Source organism: Megalobrama amblycephala, linkage group LG14 (genome assembly GCF_018812025.1).
Source record: "Megalobrama amblycephala isolate DHTTF-2021 linkage group LG14, ASM1881202v1, whole genome shotgun sequence".
In the NCBI taxonomy this organism is placed as follows: Eukaryota; Metazoa; Chordata; class Actinopteri; order Cypriniformes; family Xenocyprididae; genus Megalobrama; species Megalobrama amblycephala.
Window position 1 is genome coordinate 24209738 of NC_063057.1, and position 23708 is coordinate 24233445.

The 23708-nt window shown below is 38.0% G+C and overlaps 1 protein-coding gene and 1 long non-coding RNA gene across 2 annotated transcripts in view; both read left to right on the forward strand.

Moving 5' to 3' along the window:
* Positions 1-540: 540 nt before the first annotated feature.
* On the forward strand, positions 541-1957 carry LOC125244599. The gene is made up of 3 exons (XR_007179337.1): positions 541-674; positions 1590-1660; positions 1909-1957. It is a non-coding gene; the product is annotated as an uncharacterized LOC125244599 (long non-coding RNA).
* A 5420-nt stretch (positions 1958-7377) lies between these two features.
* The window catches only part of LOC125244369, a 53083-nt gene continuing 36752 nt past the window's right edge, over positions 7378-23708 (forward strand). The window contains exons 1-5 of the mRNA XM_048154461.1: positions 7378-8378; positions 8653-8988; positions 9535-9606; positions 9807-9866; positions 10028-10117. Coding sequence (XP_048010418.1) covers positions 8153-8378; positions 8653-8988; positions 9535-9606; positions 9807-9866; positions 10028-10117 — 784 coding nt within the window. The 5' untranslated portion in view covers positions 7378-8152. The remainder of the gene's footprint in view (positions 8379-8652; positions 8989-9534; positions 9607-9806; positions 9867-10027; positions 10118-23708) is intronic.

Sequence of the window (23708 nt, forward strand, 5' to 3'; positions counted from 1 at the left end):
GCGGTGACGTCACAATCGTGTTGCATTGTGGGTTATGGAGCTGCCTGAAGTGCACATATGAAGTAGACTCGCTCCCTCGGTCAAAATCGAGGGAGCGAGGGTCTGTCCATATAAACTTCCCTCGTCCACTTCACGAAGTGGAACGCACTTCAAAATGGCGGCAGGGATTCCCCCGAGGGGAAGTGTTTAGGGAAGTTCGCGAGTGCGTGTCTAAAACCGAACTGGAACGCAGCCCCATACTTGGCTCTGGGTCGACGGTGTCGCTTCTTCTTCATATATGAAGCTCCCTGTCCTGCGGCTCGCGATCACTCTCTAGCGTCACCCGCCATTGTCTACAGGTTTAAGTGATGTTCAAGTTGGCATCATTGCACAGTAGCCTACTATATACAAATATATATACATATATTTAACTCAAGAAGAACCATCATATTTAACAAATGATAACTAATAATATATTAATGATAAACAATATATACATGAGTTAATATCACTACTACAAGAGCACCAGGTAGGCTACCCCCTTCTGTTTGAAAATGGCAGCCGACGTCCGGTTTTAGTGGCAGGTGCTGTCTGCTGCCAGCCATTTTTTGTTTGCAAATGTAACTTACCTGGTGACGTATAGCTGCCCGCCATCTTCCAGAGGCATTCGTCTTTCTCTCCTACAATCAGCTTATGTAAATATACATTTTCTATTTTAAATCAAATATTCAATTTTTACCTAACCAATACTCTTTGAAAGGGGTTTTATTAAAGTACTATTTACGCGGTAATAACAATCTTTGAGCACATTAGCTATCTCACAACAAGTAGCATAAGTGAAAGTGAAAGTAATGAGAATAACGCAAACCTATCTTTTGGATGTTAAATTGAATAGTCAAAAGCTGGAGTTGTCATTAAGGTAATTTTCTTTCTTTCGAGTTTTCGAGTCTTCATCGATACGATTAGATTTGCATCTCGTGCATACCCTTCTGAAATAAAGCTCTGTTAAAGAAATGGTGGAGCTCGTTTAATATCCGTAATTTTGTCTAAGTTCATCGTTCATTAAAATCATAATCCACCGATGCGTCACAAATTTCTTGTTTATTAAAACTGGCGTGGCTTGAGTTTTTTCAGCATACAGCATAATTAGAGCGGGTCGTATAACTTTGAGCAATTGAAACCGTTTAAACGTAAAATTTCGAACGTAGTCCTATTGAACCATTTGTAATGCTACATTTGCGTTCCGTCTGTTCTACGAGTAGGCGTCAGTAATGCAATGTGTTTACATGAAGTGTCTTGAGCCAGAGTCGGTGTAATGGTGGAAACTCTCAACCTTCTCTTTTTTTTTTTTTACTAAACTCACTTTTTCTAGGCTTGTTGGTTGGATGTTGGGCTCTTGCTTATTTATTTTGAACTTTATGATTAAAAATGGGAATTCATTCTTTTTTCAAAACTTCAGAAGATTAACAGGAAAAGGAAGAGAAGAAGGTCTATGTTAATGTGAATAAATGTAGCTAATATGTGATAAGCCTTGTTTCCATTTTATAACAACTTCATGCTGGAATTGAATGGATGAGAATGATAAATGAGAAAATGTATTGAATTTACAGGATTTGCAAGATTGTAACAGGTGCTCCATGCTGGACTGATTTTATGGTAGCCCACTTAGCTTGAAGAAACTGTAAGTTTTGAAACTTAAATAGTTGGATTGTTATCTAACTAAAAAGCTATTTTGTTTGTTTTTTCTCACATTTTTATTTTAACATTACATAACAGCACCCCATTACATGTTCTTTTGAATTTGAATATAAGAGATTTTAATAAGTTGATTTAACACTAATCTCTACTTTAAGTTTGTTATGTGTTAAAAAATGTCAGGACATACTTTCATACTGTCATAGTTAGGCTAACAGTGGTTTTCCATCTCAGACATCCAGAAATATTAAAATGGCTGAAGAAGTGCCAGAACCTAGACAAGGCAAGTAAAAAAAGAAAGAAAACATGTGACTAATGATTTTACTGTATTTCACTGTACATTAAAAACACTTTACAGAGAAATAATTGTCACAGGTCACGTCTCCCCTGGACTTCATTTCCCATGATCCTCCATGTTCCACACCTGAGCTCACTTCCCTCATAATCTCTCCCGCTCTCCCCGGATTCCCTGCGCCTGTTAGTCTTTGGGTGCTTCTCAATATCCCTCCTCGTCTCCTCGCTCCTCCGTCCTCCATCCTATGACCCGGAAAACGATCGAGCTCAGCCATCTTGAAGGACATCTATGGCGTTATTTTACTGTCAAATGTCGAGAGCACATTATTGTGACGCGAGAGCATATCAATGTAATGCGCGAGCGCAATTCTGTCCGCTCGTGCGCGGATTTCCTCTGCTCTCGCGCAAATCTGTCCGCTCGCGCGCGGATTTCCTTTGCTCTCGCGCAAATCTGGACGCGCGCGCTCAAATATACAGTGCTCTCTTATGAACTGCCTCTCCTCTCGCTCAGATATTGCGTGTGCACGCTCAAACTGTTTCCTGCGTGCTCAAACGTGTCCTGCGCGCTCAAACTGCACATGTGCGCTCACGAATCTCTCCGTGCTCTTGCAGAAATTAATTTGCTTATTATAGCGTTATTTTACTGTCAAATGTCGAGAGCACATTATTGTGACGCGAGAGCATATCAATGTAATGCGCGAGCGCAAATCTGTCCGCTCGCGCGCGGATTTCCTCTGCTCTCGCGCAAATCTGTCCGCTCGCGCGCAGATTTCCTTTGCTCTCGCGCAAATCTGGACACGCGCGCTCAAATATACAGTGCTCTCTTATGAACTGCCTCTCCTCTCGCTCAGATATTGCGTGTGCACGCTCAAACTGTTTCCTGCGTGCTCAAACGTGTCCTGCGCGCTCAAACTGCACATGTGCGCTCACGAATCTCTCCGTGCTCTTGCAGAAATTAATTTGCTTTTGGATTAAACGCTGTCAAAAGTTATAAACCAATCAGAAGAGACGACTCATCCATGAAAATGCTACGTGGAATCGTATTGGCTGAGAGTGAACTGCGCCTGGAATTCTTTCGACAAAAATATATATTTTATTTCTTTACAATTTAATAATATTTATCAAATGTAACCTAGTCTAACTGCATCACATTACAGGTCAAACCCCTATTTATCTAAACAAACAAACAAAAAATGTTTCTTAAAGTTATTGTGGTCATACGTTTTGTGTTGAATTTAAAAAAAAAAAAAATAGGTAACATTTTACAATAAGGTTTTTATTTGTTAACATTAGTTAATGTATTATCTAACATGAACTAACAATGTGCAATACATTACTGTAATTATTAATCTTTGTTAACATAAAAAATACAGCTGTTTGTTGGTTGTTTACTTCACAGTGCATTTAATAATGTTAACAAATACAACATTTGATTTTAATAACGTATTAGTAAATGTTGAAATTAACATTAACAAATATTAATAAATGCTAAAGAAGAGCAATTCATTATTAGTTAATGTTAACTAATGCAGTTAAATAATGTTAACGCAACCTTATTGTAAAGTATTACCAACAAATATCTTCTGATTTAAGACCGAACAAGATCAGGGTCAAATCGTCATTCCCTTAATACTTAATGTGGAGATCACATATACCACTATAGTCAATTTCTTTTGTGGTCTGGAATTAATGATTCTGATACATCAAATACATTCTGATATATCAAATACATTTTAACAGTCACTGGTCACCACCTACTGGCAGAACAGTGTAACAACATTAGTTTCAACATTCATTTAGCTACTTATTTTAATTGCTGAAATCAGTGTATATTCAGACTATAAATTGTTATTGCAATACTTGCATTATTATTTAATGTTTGCAACACAGATGTAGCAATAGTATGTTGTTGAAAACACTTTGTGAAGCTGTTTAAAACATATAGCTTACATGACCACTGCTTTCAGCAGCAATGCAAAAGCAGGTTTAAATATTCTGGTATGATTGTAATTTCAAAAGGTTTAATAGACATAACCGAATCGTTGTCATTTAGGAATAAGATCGCGTTCTTTTGCTTAATCGTGCATACACAAGAGCTTAGGTATTTTTGTATGTCATGTTTTATACCAGACCTCAAAAGAAATTGACTATAGTGGTATATGTGATCTCCACATTAAGTATTAAGGGAATGACGATTTGACCCTGATCTTGTTCGGTCTTAAATCAGAAGATATTTGTTGGTAATACTTTACAATAAGGTTGCGTTAACATTATTTTTCTGCATTAGTTAACATTAACTAATAATGAATTGCTCTTCTTCAGCATTTATTAATATTTGTTAATGTTAATTTCAACATTTACTAATACGTTATTAAAATCAAATGTTGTATTTGTTAACATTATTAAATGCACTGTGAAGTAAACAACCAACAAACAGCTGTATTTTTTATGTTAACAAAGATTAATAATTACAGTAATGTATTGCACATTGTTAGTTCATGTTAGATAATACATTAACTAATGTTAACAAATAAAAACCTTATTGTAAAATGTTACCTATTTTTAAAAAAAAAAAATTCAACACAAAACATATGACCACAATAACTTTAAGAAACATTTTTTGTTTGTTTGTTTAGATAAATAGGGGTTTGACCTGTAATGTGATGCAGTTAGACTAGGTTACATTTGATAAATATTATTAAATTGTAAAGAAATAAAATATATATTTTTGTCGAAAGAATTCCAGGCGCAGTTCACTCTCAGCCAATAAGATTCCACGTAGCATTTTCATGGATGAGTCGTCTCTTCTGATTGGTTTATAACTTTTGACAGCGTTTAATCCAAAAGCAAATTAATTTCTGCAAGAGCACGGAGAGATTCGTGAGCGCACATGTGCAGTTTGAGCGCGCAGGACACGTTTGAGCACGCAGGAAACAGTTTGAGCGTGCACACGCAATATCTGAGCGAGAGGAGAGGCAGTTCATAAGAGAGCACTGTATATTTGAGCGCGCGCGTCCAGATTTGCGCGAGAGCAAAGGAAATCCGCGCGCGAGCGGACAGATTTGCGCGAGAGCAGAGGAAATCCGCGCGCGAGCGGACAGAATTGCGCTCGCGCATTACATTGATATGCTCTCGCGTCACAATAATGTGCTCTCGACATTTGACAGTAAAATAACGCCATACTTATGGATTAAACGCTGTCAAAAGTTATAAACCAATCAGAAGAGACGACTGATCCATGAAAATGCTACGTGGAATCTTATTGGCTGAGAGTGAACTGCGCCTGGAATTCTTTCGACAAAGATATGTATTTTATTTATTCACAATTTAATAATATTTATCAAATGTAACCTAGTCTAACTGCATCACATTACAGGTCAAACCCCTATTTATCTAAACAAACAAACAAAAAATGTTTCTTAAAGTTATTGTGGTCATACGTTTTGTTGAAATTTAAAAAAAAAAAAAAAAATAGGTAACATTTTACAATAAGGTTTTTATTTGTTAACATTAGTTAATGTATTATCTAACATGAACTAACAATGTGCAATACATTACTGTAATTATTAATCTTTGTTAACGTTAAAAATACAGCTGTTTGTTGGTTGTTTACTTCACAATGCATTTAATAATGTTAACAAATACAACATTTGATTTTAATAACGTATTAGTAAATGTTGAAATTAACATTAACAAATATTAATAAATGCTGAAGAAGAGCAATTCATTATTAGTTAATGTTAACTAATGCAGTTAAATAATGTTAACGCAACCTTATTGTAAAGTATTACCAACAAACATCTTCTGATTTAAGACCGAACAAGATCAGGGTCAAATCGTCATTCCCTTAATACTTAATGTGGAGATCACATACCACCATAGTCAATTTCTTTTGAGGTCTGGAATTAATGATTCTGATACATCAAATACATTCTGATACATCAAATACATTTTAACAGTCACTGGTCACCACCTACTGGCAGAACAGTGTAACAACATTAGTTTCAACATTAATTTAGCTACTTATTTTAATTGCTGAAATCAGTGTATATTCAGACTATAAATTGTTATTGCAATACTTGCATTATTATTTAATGTTTGCAACACAGATGTAGCAATAGTATGTTGTTGAAAACACTTTGTGAAGCTGTTTAAAACATATAGCTTACATGACCACTGCTTTCAGGAGCAATGCAAAAGCAGGTTTAAATATTCTGGTATGATTGTAATTTCAAAAGGTTTAATAGACATAACCGAATCGTTGTCATTTAGGAATAAGATCGCGTTCTTTTGCTTAATCGTGCATACACAAGAGCTTAGGTATTTTTGTATGTCATGTTTTATACCAGACCTCAAAAGAAATTGACTATGGTGGTATGTGATCTCCACATTAAGTATTAAGGGAATGACGATTTGACCCTGATCTTGTTCGGTCTTAAATCAGAAGATGTTTGTTGGTAATACTTTACAATAAGGTTGCGTTAACATTATTTAACTGCATTAGTTAACATTAACTAATAATGAATTGCTCTTCTTCAGCATTTATTAATATTTGTTAATGTTAATTTCAACATTTACTAATACGTTATTAAAATCAAATGTTGTAATTGTTAACATTATTAAATGCACTGTGAAGTAAACAACCAACAAACAGCTGTATTTTTAACGTTAACAAAGATTAATAATTACAGTAATGTATTGCACATTGTTAGTTCATGTTAGATAATACATTAACTAATGTTAACAAATAAAAACCTTATTGTAAAATGTTACCTATTTTAAAAAAAAAAAATTCAACACAAAACGTATGACCACAATAACTTTAAGAAACATTTTTTGTTTGTTTGTTTAGATAAATAGGGGTTTGACCTGTAATGTGATGCAGTTAGACTAGGTTACATTTGATAAATATTATTAAATTGTGAATAAATAAAATACATATCTTTGTCGAAAGAATTCCAGGCGCAGTTCACTCTCAGCCAATAAGATTCCACGTAGCATTTTCATGGATCAGTCGTCTCTTCTGATTGGTTTATAACTTTTGACAGCGTTTAATCCAAAAGCCAAATTAATTTCTGCAAGAGCACGGAGAGATTCGTGAGCGCACATGTGCAGTTTGAGCGCGCAGGACACGTTTGAGCACGCAGGAAACAGTTTGAGCGTGCACACGCAATATCTGAGCGAGAGGAGAGGCAGTTCATAAGAGAGCACTGTATATTTGAGCGCGCGCGTCCAGATTTGCGCGAGAGCAAAGGAAATCTGCGCGCGAGCGGACAGATTTGCGCGAGAGCAGAGGAAATCCGCGCGCGAGCGGACAGATTTGCGCTCGCGCATTACATTGATATGCTCTCGCGTCACAATAATGTGCTCTCGACATTTGACAGTAAAATAACGCTATAGACATCTCAATTCTCTAACTGTACCGCGAGGAGGTGAGGATCGAGGAGTGAGGAGGCTTCCCAAGGAGTTATGAGCGAGGATACACAGGTGCATCCTTTGCGGAAGTCTTTGCAATCGAGAAACGTGACGCACGCATAAATTCTCCCCCTTTATATCTATCACAATAATTTAAATTTAAATAAACTTTATACCTCATATATTCCAACGGGGCATCTTGCTTTATTAATATTTATTATATATTTCTTTAAATAACCAAACTTTATCAACATGTGGGTATCCCTCGTGTGCAGCCGATGACGCTTTGAAGTGACGCTAAAGGGAGCGAGGATATATCATTACACTTGATTCAATTCCTACATCCTCGCATCTTTTCCTTGCTTCCTTCCCTCGCATCCTGAAGGGGTGGAGCTAAGACGTGAGGAAAGGAAGCAAGGAAAGGAAACGAGGATGCACAAATAAGAATTGAGAAGCACCCTTTGTTATCACACCCTTTATATTAGACTCACTCCCTCCACTCCCTGTCCATTCTTAATGTTATCTTGTTTTAATGTTATGTTTTTGAGTGTTAGCTGTTCTGTTTCCTTGTTTGATAAATCACCTATTTTTGTAGAAGTTTGATTCAGACTCTTCCCTGCTGCAGCTACACACGCTTATAACATGTTTAGTTTTTTCTTTCTCTTTCTCAGAGTTGTCTCTTGTTTGCCCAAATGACATCTTATTTTCTGATCCTGGAGAAGATGTTGTTCTGTCGTGTCATCTTAATCCAGCCATCAGCGCTGCTTCAATGGAGATCAAGTGGTGGAAAAAGCAGGATCTGGTCTGCCATTATAAGGATGGACAGATGACAGTTAACTGTGAGGGTCGAGTGAGCTTCTCATGGCAAGATCTACTCAATGGAAATGTGTCTTTGACTCTTAGAGACGTCAGGAGATCACAGAAGGGCCACTATATTTGTGAAGTCATTCATGAAAGTCGAACAATAAAAGAATATATTTTTCTCCATATCAGCTGTAAGTATTCTGCAGGTTTACTATACTAGTTGACTGTTGAAAGTTTCTTGTTTGATTTGGAGAAAGCAAAACGAACTAGATCACATATTGTAGCTTATTGGTGGTTCAAAGCAAATGGAAGTTTCTTTGGAAAAAGTTATTTTTGCTTTTTGACACCAACGTCCAACCTAGTATAACTAGTAGGAAAAAAAAAAGAGATTTATGATTAATAGTCATTCGTTTTAATTCATGATGGTGTGATGGATTATTATTGACAATGTATTTCTCTGTTCAGCTGAAGATATTAGTCTTGTGGTTCCTAATGGCATTGTATCTGCTGACCCTGGATCAGATGTCATCTTACCTGTTCATCTCTCACCTGAAACCAGTGCTGTGTCCATAACAGTCAGATGGTTCAGAGAGACAGAGCTCATTTATCAGTATAAGAACAGGCAGGAGGAAACAAATGATATCTATGAGCACCGACTGAGTCTGTCCATCCAGGAGCTGGAGAGAGGAAATCTTTCTCTGACTTTGAGAAATGTTCAAAAGTCAGATTCAGGAGGTTACACATGCAAAGTATTTTATGATGGATGTGAGAAGACAGGAATAGTTTACTTGCGAGTGAGCGGTAAGGTATTATTAAAACTAGCATTACCTTTTAATTTCTGAAATTTATTCTAAAACACTTTAGTACTACTGTTACAACATATTAAAATATGTTTTATGTTGGAAACTACATTTCTCTGGAATAATATTGATTTGTCGGTTGTGACATTGAGTGATCAAGCATTTTATTCAAAATATAAAATGTATAATATTCAAATAAATGTAAATAGATTTTTAATAGTGTTTTAAATATTAAAAAATATTTCAAACTTAAACTATATATTTCATATGTCTTACGCGTGTCTCTGCAGTCTCTCCTTTCATATAAAGTTGTTGCATTAATCATATAAAAGATAACATGCATAGTAAATAAATATTACATAGAAAATATCAGATATTATTAATTTTCTTTCAAATACAGCAGCTATGAAATAGTAATGGGGTCACTTTGATATTTCATTTATTTTAGATCTTACATACATTGCATACATTGGAATATGAGCATCTGCCTGAGACAAAGACAGACTCGTGAAAAATTAACATGTTGAAATCCTGTGTTTTCTTGCAGAGGGAGTGTTGAAGAATTGGATAAAGAATCCTAAGAAGTGGGTAGAGGAGTGTGAGAAGCCGCATAGAAAAGGCAAGTGACTTACTTTACTTCTAGTACAGTACATTACATAGTAATGAAACACAGATCAGTGAGAATGACTGCATCCTACAGATTACTATAAAACTATTATAAAAAGCTATTAAAAAACAATTTGAAAGGTGTAAAAAAAAAAACTTCATTTAGCAAGATTTAGAAATGTCTTCTGATTAATTTTGTTTACCTTATTTCAGAATTAGATCCTACACCTAAACGTAGGCGTAGAAATAGTGTGGATGGAAATCGCCCCCTCAGTAAGATGTCACTACAAATGCATATGAAATTTTTGATTGTTTTATTGTATCAGCAATTAAATGGAAATCATGTACTTTATCTTTGACTTTTTCTTTTATGCAAAATTTTTGTTGAATGATATGCTAAATAAAATTTCTTAATGTCTTGTGACTGTCTTCAGTGAGTGATTGTGATTTGGACAGTGACAATGAATTGGACACGGACAGAGAAAAAGAATTGGAGAACATTACCAGGAAGAGGAAACATAATGGTAAGTTTGAGATACAATTTGGAGCTTTTTCCAGATTATTATAAAAGGATTCACAAATTTGCCTGCCCATTCAGTCTGGTATTTGGTAAAACAAACTTGGCTTGCTGTCCTCGAAGGAGGCTCAAATCCGAGACTCAGCTCGGCTCAAACTCTGAGTTAAACTCCCCTATAAAAGTACTGCATAGAGGGAGAATAAGTGAAATAGAGGAGAAGGGGAGGAGGGATGCTGGAAGAATTGTCACTGGGATGACGCAGTGACTGCTGCTTATATATGCTCGTAATGATGATTGACAGGTCTGAATGTTTAGGCTCCCCCTGAACCTACGTTTGGAACTACATTATAAATAAAGGCCAAATTACCTGGTCAGTTTCTGTCTTCTTATTTTTCAATTTGGCAACATGATTTAAAGTTGTATAGTGGTATGGAATGAATTAACCCACTCAAATGCTCATAGATGTTTGTGAATGTGTTTAATTGGTACAGTATCTGAAAGTTTGTGAATGATTTGTGAATACTACAATGTTAATCTAAATGATGAAAATCTAAAATACTTGAAGGTTCATGTGATGGTTGTTAAATTGTGATTAAAGTGACTTACTTTACTTCCAGTACAGTACATTTCATACTGTAACCATAGACTGTAAAAAAAAATATGGACGTAGTGTCAGTGACGTCACCTATAGAGTTCTGAACAGCAGTTTTGAAGTGAAAATGAGGCTGCTGCCATCTTAGCTGCGCGTCACCGCCCATCACTCCCGGGTAACTTAAAATGGGTAAAGAGTTGGGAGGTGGTTTGAGCTGATGTGACTGGTTGCTGAAACCAAGCCCGCCTAGCTCGACGTGACCATGTTAGCAGGCAAAGGAGCTATCTATCTGTCTTAGATACGATCTAAAATATTAATGAACATAAGTTTTATCATTAGAAAGTTCTAAAGGTTTACTGTTGTAACAGACAAGCCTGTTACTAAGTCTTTTGTCTGTAGTTTTCTTCCTCACTGCTAGGGGTGCTATGGCACCAAATTGACTTCCTTAAGTAAAGGTGAGGTTTAAGAGCAGGGGTCTCAAACTCAAATTGGCAGGGGGCCATTTCTGTGATTGATACCTCATAGGAGGGCCATATTAACATTCAAGCACAAGAAAGCGCAACATTTCAGAAAATTTACTTTCCTTTGCATTATTTCTCATTTACTTCAAATTTCATTAGGCCTACTAAAATATTTTTATACCTATATAAATATACTATAAATAAACCTACTATAAATATTTTATTTACCATATTAAATGTAAACAGCAGTGTCCCTCTCATTGTTACAGAGTGTAATATAATTATATAATACTACTAATATAATATAATACTACTAATATAATACTATTAATTGCAATAGTCTGGTGCAACTTCTCACATCCAACAAGGATTGAAAAAAAAGGATTGCATGGAATAAAAAAAATGGTAATTTAGGAACAAAACCAGCAACACTTGTGGTGTGGAGGGGTCAGAAATAAACAAAAAACTGGAGCTATATATATCAACTTTATTTTGCCAAAAAATAAAAATCTCTCATTGTTACATACATTATTAGTTTTTAACATTTAGTGGAAGTATTTTCTCTTACTTTATGTTAGCTTAAATAACATTAAAGTCTTGCACTGAACAAATACAATCCCTGAATACATTTGTACACTCTTCTGTTTCTTGACAGACACCTGGCAGCGCTTGCGCTCACACAACTGAGACACATTTGTCCAAGATGCCGTTTGAGCATTGGTAACGTTTAATGGGTGCATCGGACGCGTTTCTGTGGTTTAAATCGACGCTTGTGACTTAAAGTCGAGTGCTTTTACTGTAATTTAGGCAAGCACGCTCATAATAGAAGCGACGCGGTTGAGAGCGCGGCTCATGGTTGCATAGCAACAACAGACGCCACGTGAGCGGCCTCTTATGTGACGCGATATGTGAATGCCCCATTAGAACGGCGACTTTTTCTTTGCATATCAGACAGGTAGCAACTAGAGAATAATGATAATAATAATTTAGCGGGCCGGATTATGGTTTATTTTTGAGATCAGTTGCGGGCCGGGTAGAGGGGGAGGGCGGGCCGTAAATGGCCCGCGGGCCGGCAGTTTGAGACCACTGTCCTAGAGGAAGTTAGCAGAACAGCAGTATTTGGAAGCATGGCTTTACTGCCTTTGTGCTGTCCTGGTTGAGAAATGTTCCATTTCAAGCTCAACTTAAAAAGGATCCTTTATCGGTGACTTTAACACCACAGGGTGAGAGCTAAATATGGATTTAAAGCCCAGATGGATGAAAGCTTGTGGTTTTTGGCTTACTTATGGCTGTACCTGATGGGGAAAAGTCTGGAGCTTGAGAACTGTTATTGGTTGGAGCGAATTCATCGTCAATAATTGGATTACTCATCATCTAAGGGACAACTTCTACTTTGGACTTTATTTGATGAACTTTATACCCTCAGTTATGACTCTCTCTCACACCACCATTTTCACATTATCGAACTGTGCAACCTATTGCCCAACTTCTACAATGCACTTATCCATTACATTGTTTTGAATAATGTGATTGATTGTCTTTTTCTTGTATTTTCTCTTTGTATGGTGATTATTTTTGTTTTCATTGGTGTATAAAAGAATAATTGGTTCATTCAGTGAGCATATTTTCCTTCTTAATTTGTTGTTAGGCAAACTGAATCCCCCTTAATTAAGTTGTGTAACTAGTTTTGTATTCAAAAAACATGAGAGAGTTATAGTTTGGTGGCCCGTACGGGGATTTTTGCATTTATTGTCGGTTTAAGAAGGTTAGGATATGGCAAGCCAACACTCTGAGACAGGGGATGAGTATGAGCCCATTCAGGACTTTACTAGTGAACCATTTGTGGTTAGAAGAGAACCAATCAAAGACCTCATTAACACATTCAGTGAGTTATACATTGATTCTGAGGAGGAAAATGCAGCAGTTGATGATGCCGAGGATATTGATGATGTTGATCCTTTTCCACCACCATCCTTTTTCTGAAGTGGTAGAAAGATCTGAGCTCACCCCAAATGCTTCCATTGCAGAACAATTGAGACAATTGATAGACCAGGTCACAACACTCAAGACACGAGTGGAAGACTGTGTTAAAAAAGTGAATGACAGTTTTTCTCAGGCTGAAATGGAATGTAAATGCAGGAAAGTGGAAGAAAAGCTGACTTACCGCATTGAAAGAGAGTGTGAAAGGATTCAACAAAAACTTGAACTTAGCATTAGAAATTTGGGGAAGTCAATGGTGGATTGTCTAAAGAGACAAGATATTCAAATTGACAGCAAAATCAAGTCCCTTATTCCTCCCATGTCTACTCCTATACAGCCATCTCCAACTCGTGTAGTACAGTGTGTCCAACAACCTGTACAACCACAGTTCAAAATGATGACCTTACCCATACTGCTTCGTAACAGATTTTTCAAGCCATTGTAGATACAGGAAGTACGCTATCATTAATTCAAGAGTCTTGCTGGAAGCAGTTGCATCATCGAGAACAGTGGAAGTCCAGTAAAGGTCAAACTTTTATGCTTGCAAATGGACAAATGCAGACTGCCATAGGAATGTCTGAGTGTGAATGTAATCTGCAGGGTAAACAACTCAAGCTGACATTGTATGTGATGAAAGATTCGGATTTGACGATCCCGATTATCCTTGGTATGGATTTCTTGATTTCATCTGGAATTATCCTTGATTTCAAGAATGCACAGTACAGCTAACGATGATGGGGATTCTGTTGAAATATTTCCTCTTCTATTTCCTGAATCATCTCCTTCACCTTCTGTGCAGTTCTATCTTGCCTTACCTACTCCAAAAATGTCTGAAGAACTTTCACAATCTGTTCAACAGCTAAATATGAACACTGATATCACAGTTCAATTTAAATCCCAGTTGGAGAATTTGATGAGGGATTGGCCATCTGTTTGCACCCATGAAATTGGACATTCCAAGATTGTCAGTCATCGTATAATTACCACTGACGAGGTACCGGTTAGAAAGAGAGCCTACAGAGTGTCCGTAGATAAGCAGCAGGTCATTAACAAAGAAATTCAAGAACTACTAGATAAAAACATCATTCGTCCCTCTGTGTCACCATAGGCTTCACCAGTGGTGGTTGTACCCAAAAAAGATGGAGGTTCACAACTCTGTGTGGATTACCATGGGCTTAATGCAAAGACACACTTATATGGCTACTCCATGCCACAAATTCAAGAGATACTGGAATCATTGCATGGAGCCTCAATTTTCAGTACCTTGGACTTAAAAAGTGGTTACTGGCAAGTTGAGATGGAACCTGAAAGCATTCCTAAAACTGCATTCGTTACTTCTGCTGGGCAATTTGAATTTTTGCCTCTTCCTTTTGGACTTAAACATGCCGCTGCCTCTTTCCAAAGATTAATGGAATATGTGCTAAAAGACATTAAAGGACAATGTTGCTTTGTATACATCAATGATATTGTTGTATATTCCAAAAATGAGCAGGAGCATTTACAGCATTTGAGTCATGTTTTCAATTGTTTGCAGCAAGCAGGACTGACTCTGAATCTCAAGAAATGCAACCTTGTACAGAGGTCTCTCACTTTCCTGGGTCATGTTGTATCTGGAGAAGGTGTTAAGACTGATCCTGCCAAAGTAGCAACCATCTGTGGTTTTCCGGTACCACAAGCACTCAAGGAAGTACAAAGATTTTTGGAATTAGCATGTTGGTATCACAGATTTATACCAAATTTCTCAGAAAAAGCTGCACCGTTTTATGCCCTAAAGAGGAAGCAATCCACTTGGACATGGACTAAGGCATGTCTAGATGTTTTTGAAAGGATCAAAAGTGACTTAACTAAAGCTCCAGTTTTAACTCCCCCTGATTTTAACAAGTCTTTTAAGGTCCAAAACAATGCAAGTGACATTGACCTTGGAGCTGTTTTGACACAGGAGTCAGATGGAGAGGAACATGTAATTGCTTACGCGTCTAGACTTTTTCATGGAGCAGAGTCCTCATATTCCGTGTCAGAAAAGGAATGTTTGGCTGTGGTGTGGGCCATTGAAAAATGGAGACCTTATTTGGAGGGCAGACCATTTGAGGTGATTACAGATCACGCTGCATTGACTTGGGTTTTCCAACATCCCAAACCTTTATCAAGGCTGACGCGGTGGACCATTCGTCTACAAGGATATGAGTTCAGCGTCCGGTATAGAAAGGGACAGTGCAACATGGTAACAGATACCTTGTCCCGCAGCCTAGAGACTACTCCACCTCATCTGTTAGTTATGGTCAAATCTACCAGATCTTCTGTTACTCCATCCAACTTACCGGTAGACTGGTCTGATAATGCTACTGCGCAGTCCACTGACCCAGAAATTCAGGAGTTCTGCAACAAGGCTGCTTGCCAGCCCAATCCTGATCCTTCCCGAATGCATTATATCCTGGAAAATGGCTTCCTTTTTCGTAGTGTCCCAGATGGTCGGAAAGGATCAAAGCTCCAACTAGTAATACCTGCTTGTCTTCGAGGTGAGTTTCTCAAGTATGCCCAAGATAACCCCTTAAGTGGGCACCTGGGTCAGCTTAAAACACTACTACGACTGATGGAAGTTGCTTACTGGCCAAGTTTAAGAGCTGACGTATGGTAATACTGTAAGGAATGTGAAAAGTAAACTATCGTTTTCCAAGCTGTCAGGTTACTTGCAATCAACACCAGTGGTAGAACCTGGGTACATGCTGGGTGTGGATTTGATGGGCCCTTTCCCTAAGAGCTATAAACAACATGAGCATCTTTTAGTTGTAGTCGACTACTGTTCAAAGTGGGTGGAGCTTTTTCCATTGAGAGTGGCCAAAGCACCACAAATTGTCCGTATTTTAGTTGAGGAGATTTTTACAAGGTGGGGAACTCCTGTCTATTTGGTATCTGACCGAGGAGCACAGTTTACATCCCACTTGTTAAGTCTTGTCTGCAAACAATGGGGAGTTATCCAGAAATTAACTACAGCATATCACCCTCAAACTAATCTCACCGAATGGATCAACAGGACCTTGCAGACCATGATCGCCTCATATGTGGGAAATAACCATCGTTAATGGGATAAATGGTTAACCGAATTCAGGTTTGCCATTAATACCGCCTGGCAGGAGAGCACTGGCTACACACCTTCCAAAATTGCCCTGGGTCGTAAGTTGAAAGGCCCTCTGGAGAGAGCCTTACCCAGACCACCCAGTCCTGATAATCCTGTTTATGACATTGTGGAGAGGCAAGAAGGCATGATCCGTCTAGTCAAGGAGAATGTGGAGAGAGCTCAGGCAAAGCAGAAACTTTTCTATGACTTACAAAGAAAACAGGCCGTCTTCCAAGAAGGGGAGATTGTCTGGATTTCGTACTCACCCCTTGTCAAAAGCTGAAGATGCGGTCATGGCAAAACTGTCTCCTAGATGGAAAGGCCCTGCTAAAATTAATAAATGTCTAGGTCCAGTTAATTATGCCATTTCATTTCTTGATAATCCGGACACTGTTGATTCTTTTCATGTTCAAAATTTGAAACCTTTTTATGGATGTATTAAGTCTTCCAATGAGGAGCGGGATATGTAACAGACAAGCCTGTTACTAAGTCTTTTGTCTGCAGTTGTCTTCCTCACTGCTAGGGGTGCTATGGCACCTAATTGACTTCCTTAAGTAAAGGTGAGGTTTTAGAAGAAGTTAGCAGAACAGCAGCAGTAGGAAGCATGGCTTTACTGCCTTTGTGCTGTCCTGGTTGAGAAAAGTTCCATTTCAAGCTCAACTTAAAAAGGACCCTTTATCAGTGACTTTAACACTGCAGGGTGAGAGCTAAATATGGATTTAAAGCCCAGATGGATGTAAGCTTGTGGTTTTTGGCTTACTTATGGCTGTACCTCACAGGGAAAAGTCTGAAGCTTGAGAACTGTTATTGGTTGGAGCGAATTCATCGTCAATAATTGGATTACTTATCATCTAAGGGACAACTTCTACTTTGGACATTGTTTGATGATCTTTATGCCCTCAGTTGAGACTCTCTCACACACCACCATTTTCACATTATCGAACTGTGCAACCTATTGCCCAATGCACTTATCCATTACATTGTTTAGAATATGAAATGTGATTATCTTTTTCTTGTATTTTCTCTTTGTATGGTGATTATTTTTGTTTTCATTGGTGTATAAAAGAATAGTTGGTTTATTTAGTGAGCATATTTTTCTTCTTAATCTGTTTTTAGTTTAACTGAATCCCCCTTAATTAAGTTGTGTAACTAGTTTTGTGTTAAAAAACATGAGACAGTTATACTGTCAATCTACGGTGTTTTTTTTTGTTTGTTTTTTGTATTTTGTTTTTTTTTAAGATGTAGATGCTCCAACACCAGTAGTGTTGAGTGTGCAAATAACAACATGGAAAATCAAATGGGACTTAATACCTTCATAATGAAATGGAGATCACAAGATGAATCTAATCTGTGGCACTTGGGTAAAATATGAGTGTCCATTGCAAAACAAAAAAAACAGTACTTTTTGTCCATGAAAGATTTATATATTGTCCATTGTTTGCATCACATTTCTTCTGAATGATCTTCTCTGTCATCGTTCTTCAAGAAAGAATGCAATCTGAGCAGCGTTTTTGATATCGTTTTGTCGGATTTTGATATACTCCTGCCATTGTCATTGTAGTAAATCTCACAACCAAAACTTTCAGCCAATGCCACGATCCAACAACGTGTGTTCTGTTTATCTTCCGCATGCATGCACATCTACACAGACACACATCAGTGTAATGATATTTATTTATTCGCTCAAAAGGGGAAATATTAATAATCATTCATAACTCGTTATGATTAATTATAAATATTTGAATCAGTTAATCAAATTAACTTAAATGTAGCTGAATTAATATTACAATTAATTAATCTGTTTGGCCAGCGAACACTCAGTATTAATTGTCTATCAATTCTTATAGAAAGGATATTTTCTGTGGCCACAGAATATCGCTTTCTTAGCATGTAGCTGTGATCGAATCGTTATCAGGGACATTGGTTTTCTAAGCAGACCAGAATCAACTCGCAAGAGTGTGCACACAAGTTTTATTTAACTAAATCACAAACACATAACTAAACTAACAAACATACCATTCACACAGTGAGAGAGTGGAAAATGAATTTGAACCAAATCATAACAGGGGAATGAAACAATGGAAAGAGTAAATTAACTATTGTTGGATGAACCATCAGTTTCAATACTATAAAGCACCTTTGTTAAAAGGGTTTCACAATCGTACTACTAAATTGCCATTTAGTGTTCAAACGATACTTGCAAATGCCTTAGCTGTACGGGTCTGCAGGCTCATGAGAAAATCCTTGATGGTTTGGTCCGCTGACGTGGAAGTTGTGTTCAATATCTTCAGCGTTGATGAAGAAAATGAAGACAAACTTTGTGCTGTTAATTTGACTCTCTTGTGGTCGCTGCAGTTGTGCATGGCTTGAAGTGAAATGGAGGCCGACTAGCCCGGCTCAGGCCGGGTGGCCCTCGTTGTAACAGGGACAAAGCGAAGAACTAGAAGTCCAAAAGCACTAAAAAACAAAAACCCTACTGAGCTTTTGGGGCTTTTGAACTCTCCAGACAGTCGACACCTTCAAATCTTGGCTTGACCAATGAGAAAGGTGCCATTCTCTGGTGGGGGATTTCATTTGTTTGAAAGTGAGTTCATTTGCCTGGGTTTGTAGGTTTGTGTCCATTTATACTCTGATAAATATAGCAAACATACAATGCATTATATGATATTTCGATGTCCACCAACATGTGAGTCATTAAACAAGGAGTAATTTGATAGTAAACATCATTTAGATGTGATACATTATCTCATAGTTCCAACTTTCAGGCATGCCTAACACTATACAACATACAAAAGAAAAATCATACAAACAGTAATAGACACGATGTACTGGGGAAATGCATGTTCATTCATTTAGACAAGGTTGTCAATGAATTAATGGCAAAGAATCCAGTTTATAGACAATGTCTGGTTCTTGTGGCCTGTCTCCTAAGGGTCTTTGAAATGTGTGTAAAGAGCACATGGTGCAGATAGGGTGATAGCGCGGGGAGCTAGACCTTACGGGGCCTGCATGGGTGATTGCCTTTTACAATTGTGATTGATCGCTCCAGATGCTACATTAGTCTCGAATATTATGCAGCAAGCCATATTTTATAATTGTATAATATATTAATAATTGAGAAAAAAAGCACAAATACGGCTGAGATGCCAAATTCAGTGGCTGGAATTAGCTGAGGTAAAGTGACGGCTCACAGACAGCCGCGGCAATCTACCTGTCACTCAAGTGACTATGCCCTTAATTATGCAGAACTTTGAGGCTTAATATAATTTAAACGGAAGAGTTATAAAACAAATTCACCTCCCTCAGAGTTGTCATGAAGAGCAAAATTAGCAGTATAGACCAAAACCACAATTTGAACCAACTTGTAAGGATGTTTTTTTTGAATTTAACAAGGGGACTCAATGAGATTCTGCTCTCTTTTGGAGCATGTCCCTAGCGGCCAGTCGATAAATTGCAGTTTAAGTCACTTCTGTATTGGCTTCACGAGAGACTGGGTGAGGTTGCCGCTTGAGTGTAACGAGTAGAAATATGGTCTGGCCCCTTTAAGAACTGAGCGCTTCCGTTAAATTGATGTTAATCTGCATTGTATGTGTGATCAGAGCACCGCATGTATGCGGGTTATTTTCAGTCTTTTTCTGTTGCTCATTTCTTTGTTTTGTTTATCAAGTAATGCTGTGGATGGCACAACATTCATGACAGACAGTCATTATAAGTTCCATGGGGAATGAAGTGCCGGTTGTGTAATTGCCAGTCGTCTCTGAGAAGTCTGTCTAAATTCAAGTGAGCTATCCTTTTTGCTCCATAACCACCGCATTACAAGTGGCGCCCGAACATTTTATCTCTGGCTTTGGATTTATGGAGAGGTTTGCATGGATGCAGAGCTGGTTTGTGACGAGTGATGCCGAAAATACTGCAATCTTTCTCGTTGATATGCGTGAGTCTGCATGAGGCCTATTCCAATGCGAATAGAGTGAATTGCCTGGACATTTTGTGTGAGTGACGCAGTTGATATTTCTTAACATTCCAGTGGATTTATGTCGCTATGGAGACAATTTCCGTGGATTCAATTTGCACGTAGGATTGTGGTTCGTTGAGGTAATCGGAAATTTGACTATTTGTCAACTTTTACTGTTTCAGACCTGGTTTTCTCGTCCAGTTGTGTTCATTCACTGAAACTGTTGAACTGGTTTAATTGAACTTGAGAAACTTTTATTTTTTGCTTTTGCACTGGACTTTTTCCTGAACTGTTTTTGAGCGGGATATATATTTTTTTCTGGACTTGTTTTACATTCTTGAGTCATAATTTGGTATAAGTCCTCACACTCTCATGGTTTGTGTTCATTGAAGGACCTGAAAATTTTTTAAAAACAAATCGGAAGAGAATTTATTGGACTCTTAATTTAAGTTTGGTGATATTGAACTGTTGTCACTGTTTTCAAGAAAAGAAAACAATTTGCATGACAAATTTCTTATTATATGGTTAGTTTTTCTAAAAAGGTATCCAGCTGATTATAATTGATTTGTTGCTATATTACTGGCATACAAGAAATTGATACAAGTTGGAAATTTTTGTTGAAAATATTTCTGATTTATTGCTTTCAATTTCATATTACTCTGACACAAACTGATATATATATTTTTTCTGGACTTGTTTTACATTCTTGAGTCATAATTTGGTATAAGTCCTCACACTCTCATGGTTTGTGTTCATTGAAGGACCTGAAATTTTTTTTAAAACAAATCGGAAGAGAATTTATTGGACTCTTAATTTAAGTTTGGTGATATTGAACTGTTGTCACTGTTTTCAAGAAAAGAAAACAATTTGCATGACAAATTTCTTATTATATGGTTAGTTTTTCTAAAAAGGTATCCAGCTGATTATAATTGATTTGTTGCTATATTACTGGCATACAAGAAATTGATACAAGTTGGAAATTTTTGTTGAAAATATTTCTGATTTATTGCTTTCAATTTCATATTACTCTGACACAAACTGATTTTGTTGCAATGAACAGACGTGTTGATGACGGAGTTAACCGACCAATCTACATGCTTTGAGTATCCACCAAGGCAGAGAGTTACAGCATCAGTGGATCGCCTGGAGACACAGATTGAGTCATTATAGGAGGAAGTGGCAATGCTGAGGAAATGCCTGAGTGAGACTCTTGATCTACAGGAGCTATTATTGACAGTTGCACACAAAACTTGCACATTCCTCCTTCATACCAATTGCCTTTACAAGTCAGGCCTGTTGCTTCATCAACCCCATATGCTCAAGCACAAACTGGTCAAAGACACAGACTTCAGTCCTTTTGAAGGGGAAATGAATGCCAGAATGGAAAATGCGTTTGGCCTGGCTCAAAGTTCTCTTGAATTGAACAATGCAACCAGAACCTTGGTTACAGTCTTGCATCAATCGAGACTGGACCCCCAGTGTTTGTGGACGATAGAAAGGTTCAACCTGATGACTGGCTTCTTCTTGTGGATGCCTACAGAACTTCTTTGGGTCTCAGTGATGCTCAAATTTAGCTTGAATTGCCACAGTTCTTAGCTAAAGAGCCCAGGAAGTGCTGAGTTCACACGTTACATCTTGGACACAGTTCTGCACTCTGTTCAAGACTGTATTTCTTCCTTCGGATAACCAAGAGCGTGTCTGGAGAGGTATTCTTGACCGCGCTCAAGCTCAAGGAGAACCATTCCCAACATTTGTTGCACACTTGTTATCTGAATTTAAGAAACTTAAGTCACCACCTCCAGAACAACAACAGATTGATCTTATCTGCAAGCATGCACTTGAGCACTAAAGAGTTGCTTTGTACGGCACACAAATTACTTCAGTCATAGACCTCTTGATGTGTGCCCATGAGCTGCACTCCACTCTCAGCCCTGACAGCCGTAATGAACCAGTAGTACAAAAAAGCAAAAGCATGCGAGAGACTTATTGTTTCAAATGTTCTGCTCCTGGTTTCACATCTAGAAACTGTCCCAACTGCAACTTTGCGCAACAGACTATGTGTTTTCCAGCCACTGACAAACAGACAAATCCAGTTTCAAATGAGCCACAGAACCCTAAGGAGGAGGCTAAAGCCATAACATATGCAGAAATGGAGGAGAAAAAACAAAATTCTGTTCAGCAGAAGGTAAACTTCAGGGGAGGGAGGAAGTTTCAACGAGGCAATCCTCCCTTCAAAAGACAAATGTGCCTCACCGTTATCTTTTGTCCCCGCCCGAGTCACTTGTCCTTGGACATGTGGAGGACCATTCTTCTCCTTCATTTTGGAACACACCTTTTATTGTTAAAGTTAATTTCTGTCACAAGGCCATTGATGCAACGCTGGACACAGGTGCCTCACTTTCAGCAGTTCGTACAAACATGATTTCTGATGTTTTGCAACATTCTCAGAAGGTTCAACCTTGGAATTTTCCCACAATTCAGCTTGCCAACAGTGCTTTTTGCACTCCGACTGGTATTGTCTGGTTAAACGTTGGCCTCCAGGGTAAAAATTTCTACCATTATTTTGTCATTATCCCTGAGCTATCCTCTCCACCCATCCTAGGGATATATTTTATGCTAAGAGCGTCGGTTAGCATTCATATTCCATCAAGGACAGTGACCCACGGTGAACCTACACCACAAGAGGTGTGGAGTGAGTGGTTAGAGGCACCTGAGCTTGGAAGCTTGATGTTCCTGGATGTCTCCCAATCTGCCTTGAATGAGAAAGCTGAGATGGCTTGTCTGAAAACGGAACAAAAAGAGGACTTGAGGGACCTTCTTAAAGACTTTTGGAGCTTTTTGACGGACACCTAGGAAATACCTCATTGGGTGAACACGAAATCAACACTGATGATGCGAAACAGGTTCACCTCCCACCATACTGGAGCTCACCAAATAATTGAGGATCAAATTCAGATGATGCTTGAAGAAGACATTATCGAACATCTTCCAGTCCATGGGCAGCACCTGTAGTAATTGTCAAGAAGCCATGTGGAGACCACAGGTTTTGCATAGACTACAGAAGCCTTAATCATCTGACACACAAGAATTTGTACCCACTGCCCAGAGTTGACAAATCATTGGACTTCCTGGCTCATGGAAAATTTTTCGATTCTTGATTTGGCTCGGGGGTACTGGCAGGTGTCAGTGGAGAAGCAGTCAAGACCAAAGACAACTTTCGCATCACACTGTGGCCTATTTCAATTCAAGGTTCTCCCTTTTGGACTCTGTAAAGTCCCAGCTACGTTTCAGAGGGTAATGAACAATGTCCTTGCTGGCTTGGTCTATAAGTGCTGCGCAGTGTATCTTGACGATATCATCGTTGCATCTCCGACCTTTGAGCAGCACTTGGAAGACCTCAGAAGTCCTGTCAAGACTAAAGTCAGCTGGTCTTACTCTCAAGCTGAATAAGTGTCAGTTTTGTTTGAGTGAACTCGTCTTTCTAGGATACAAGGT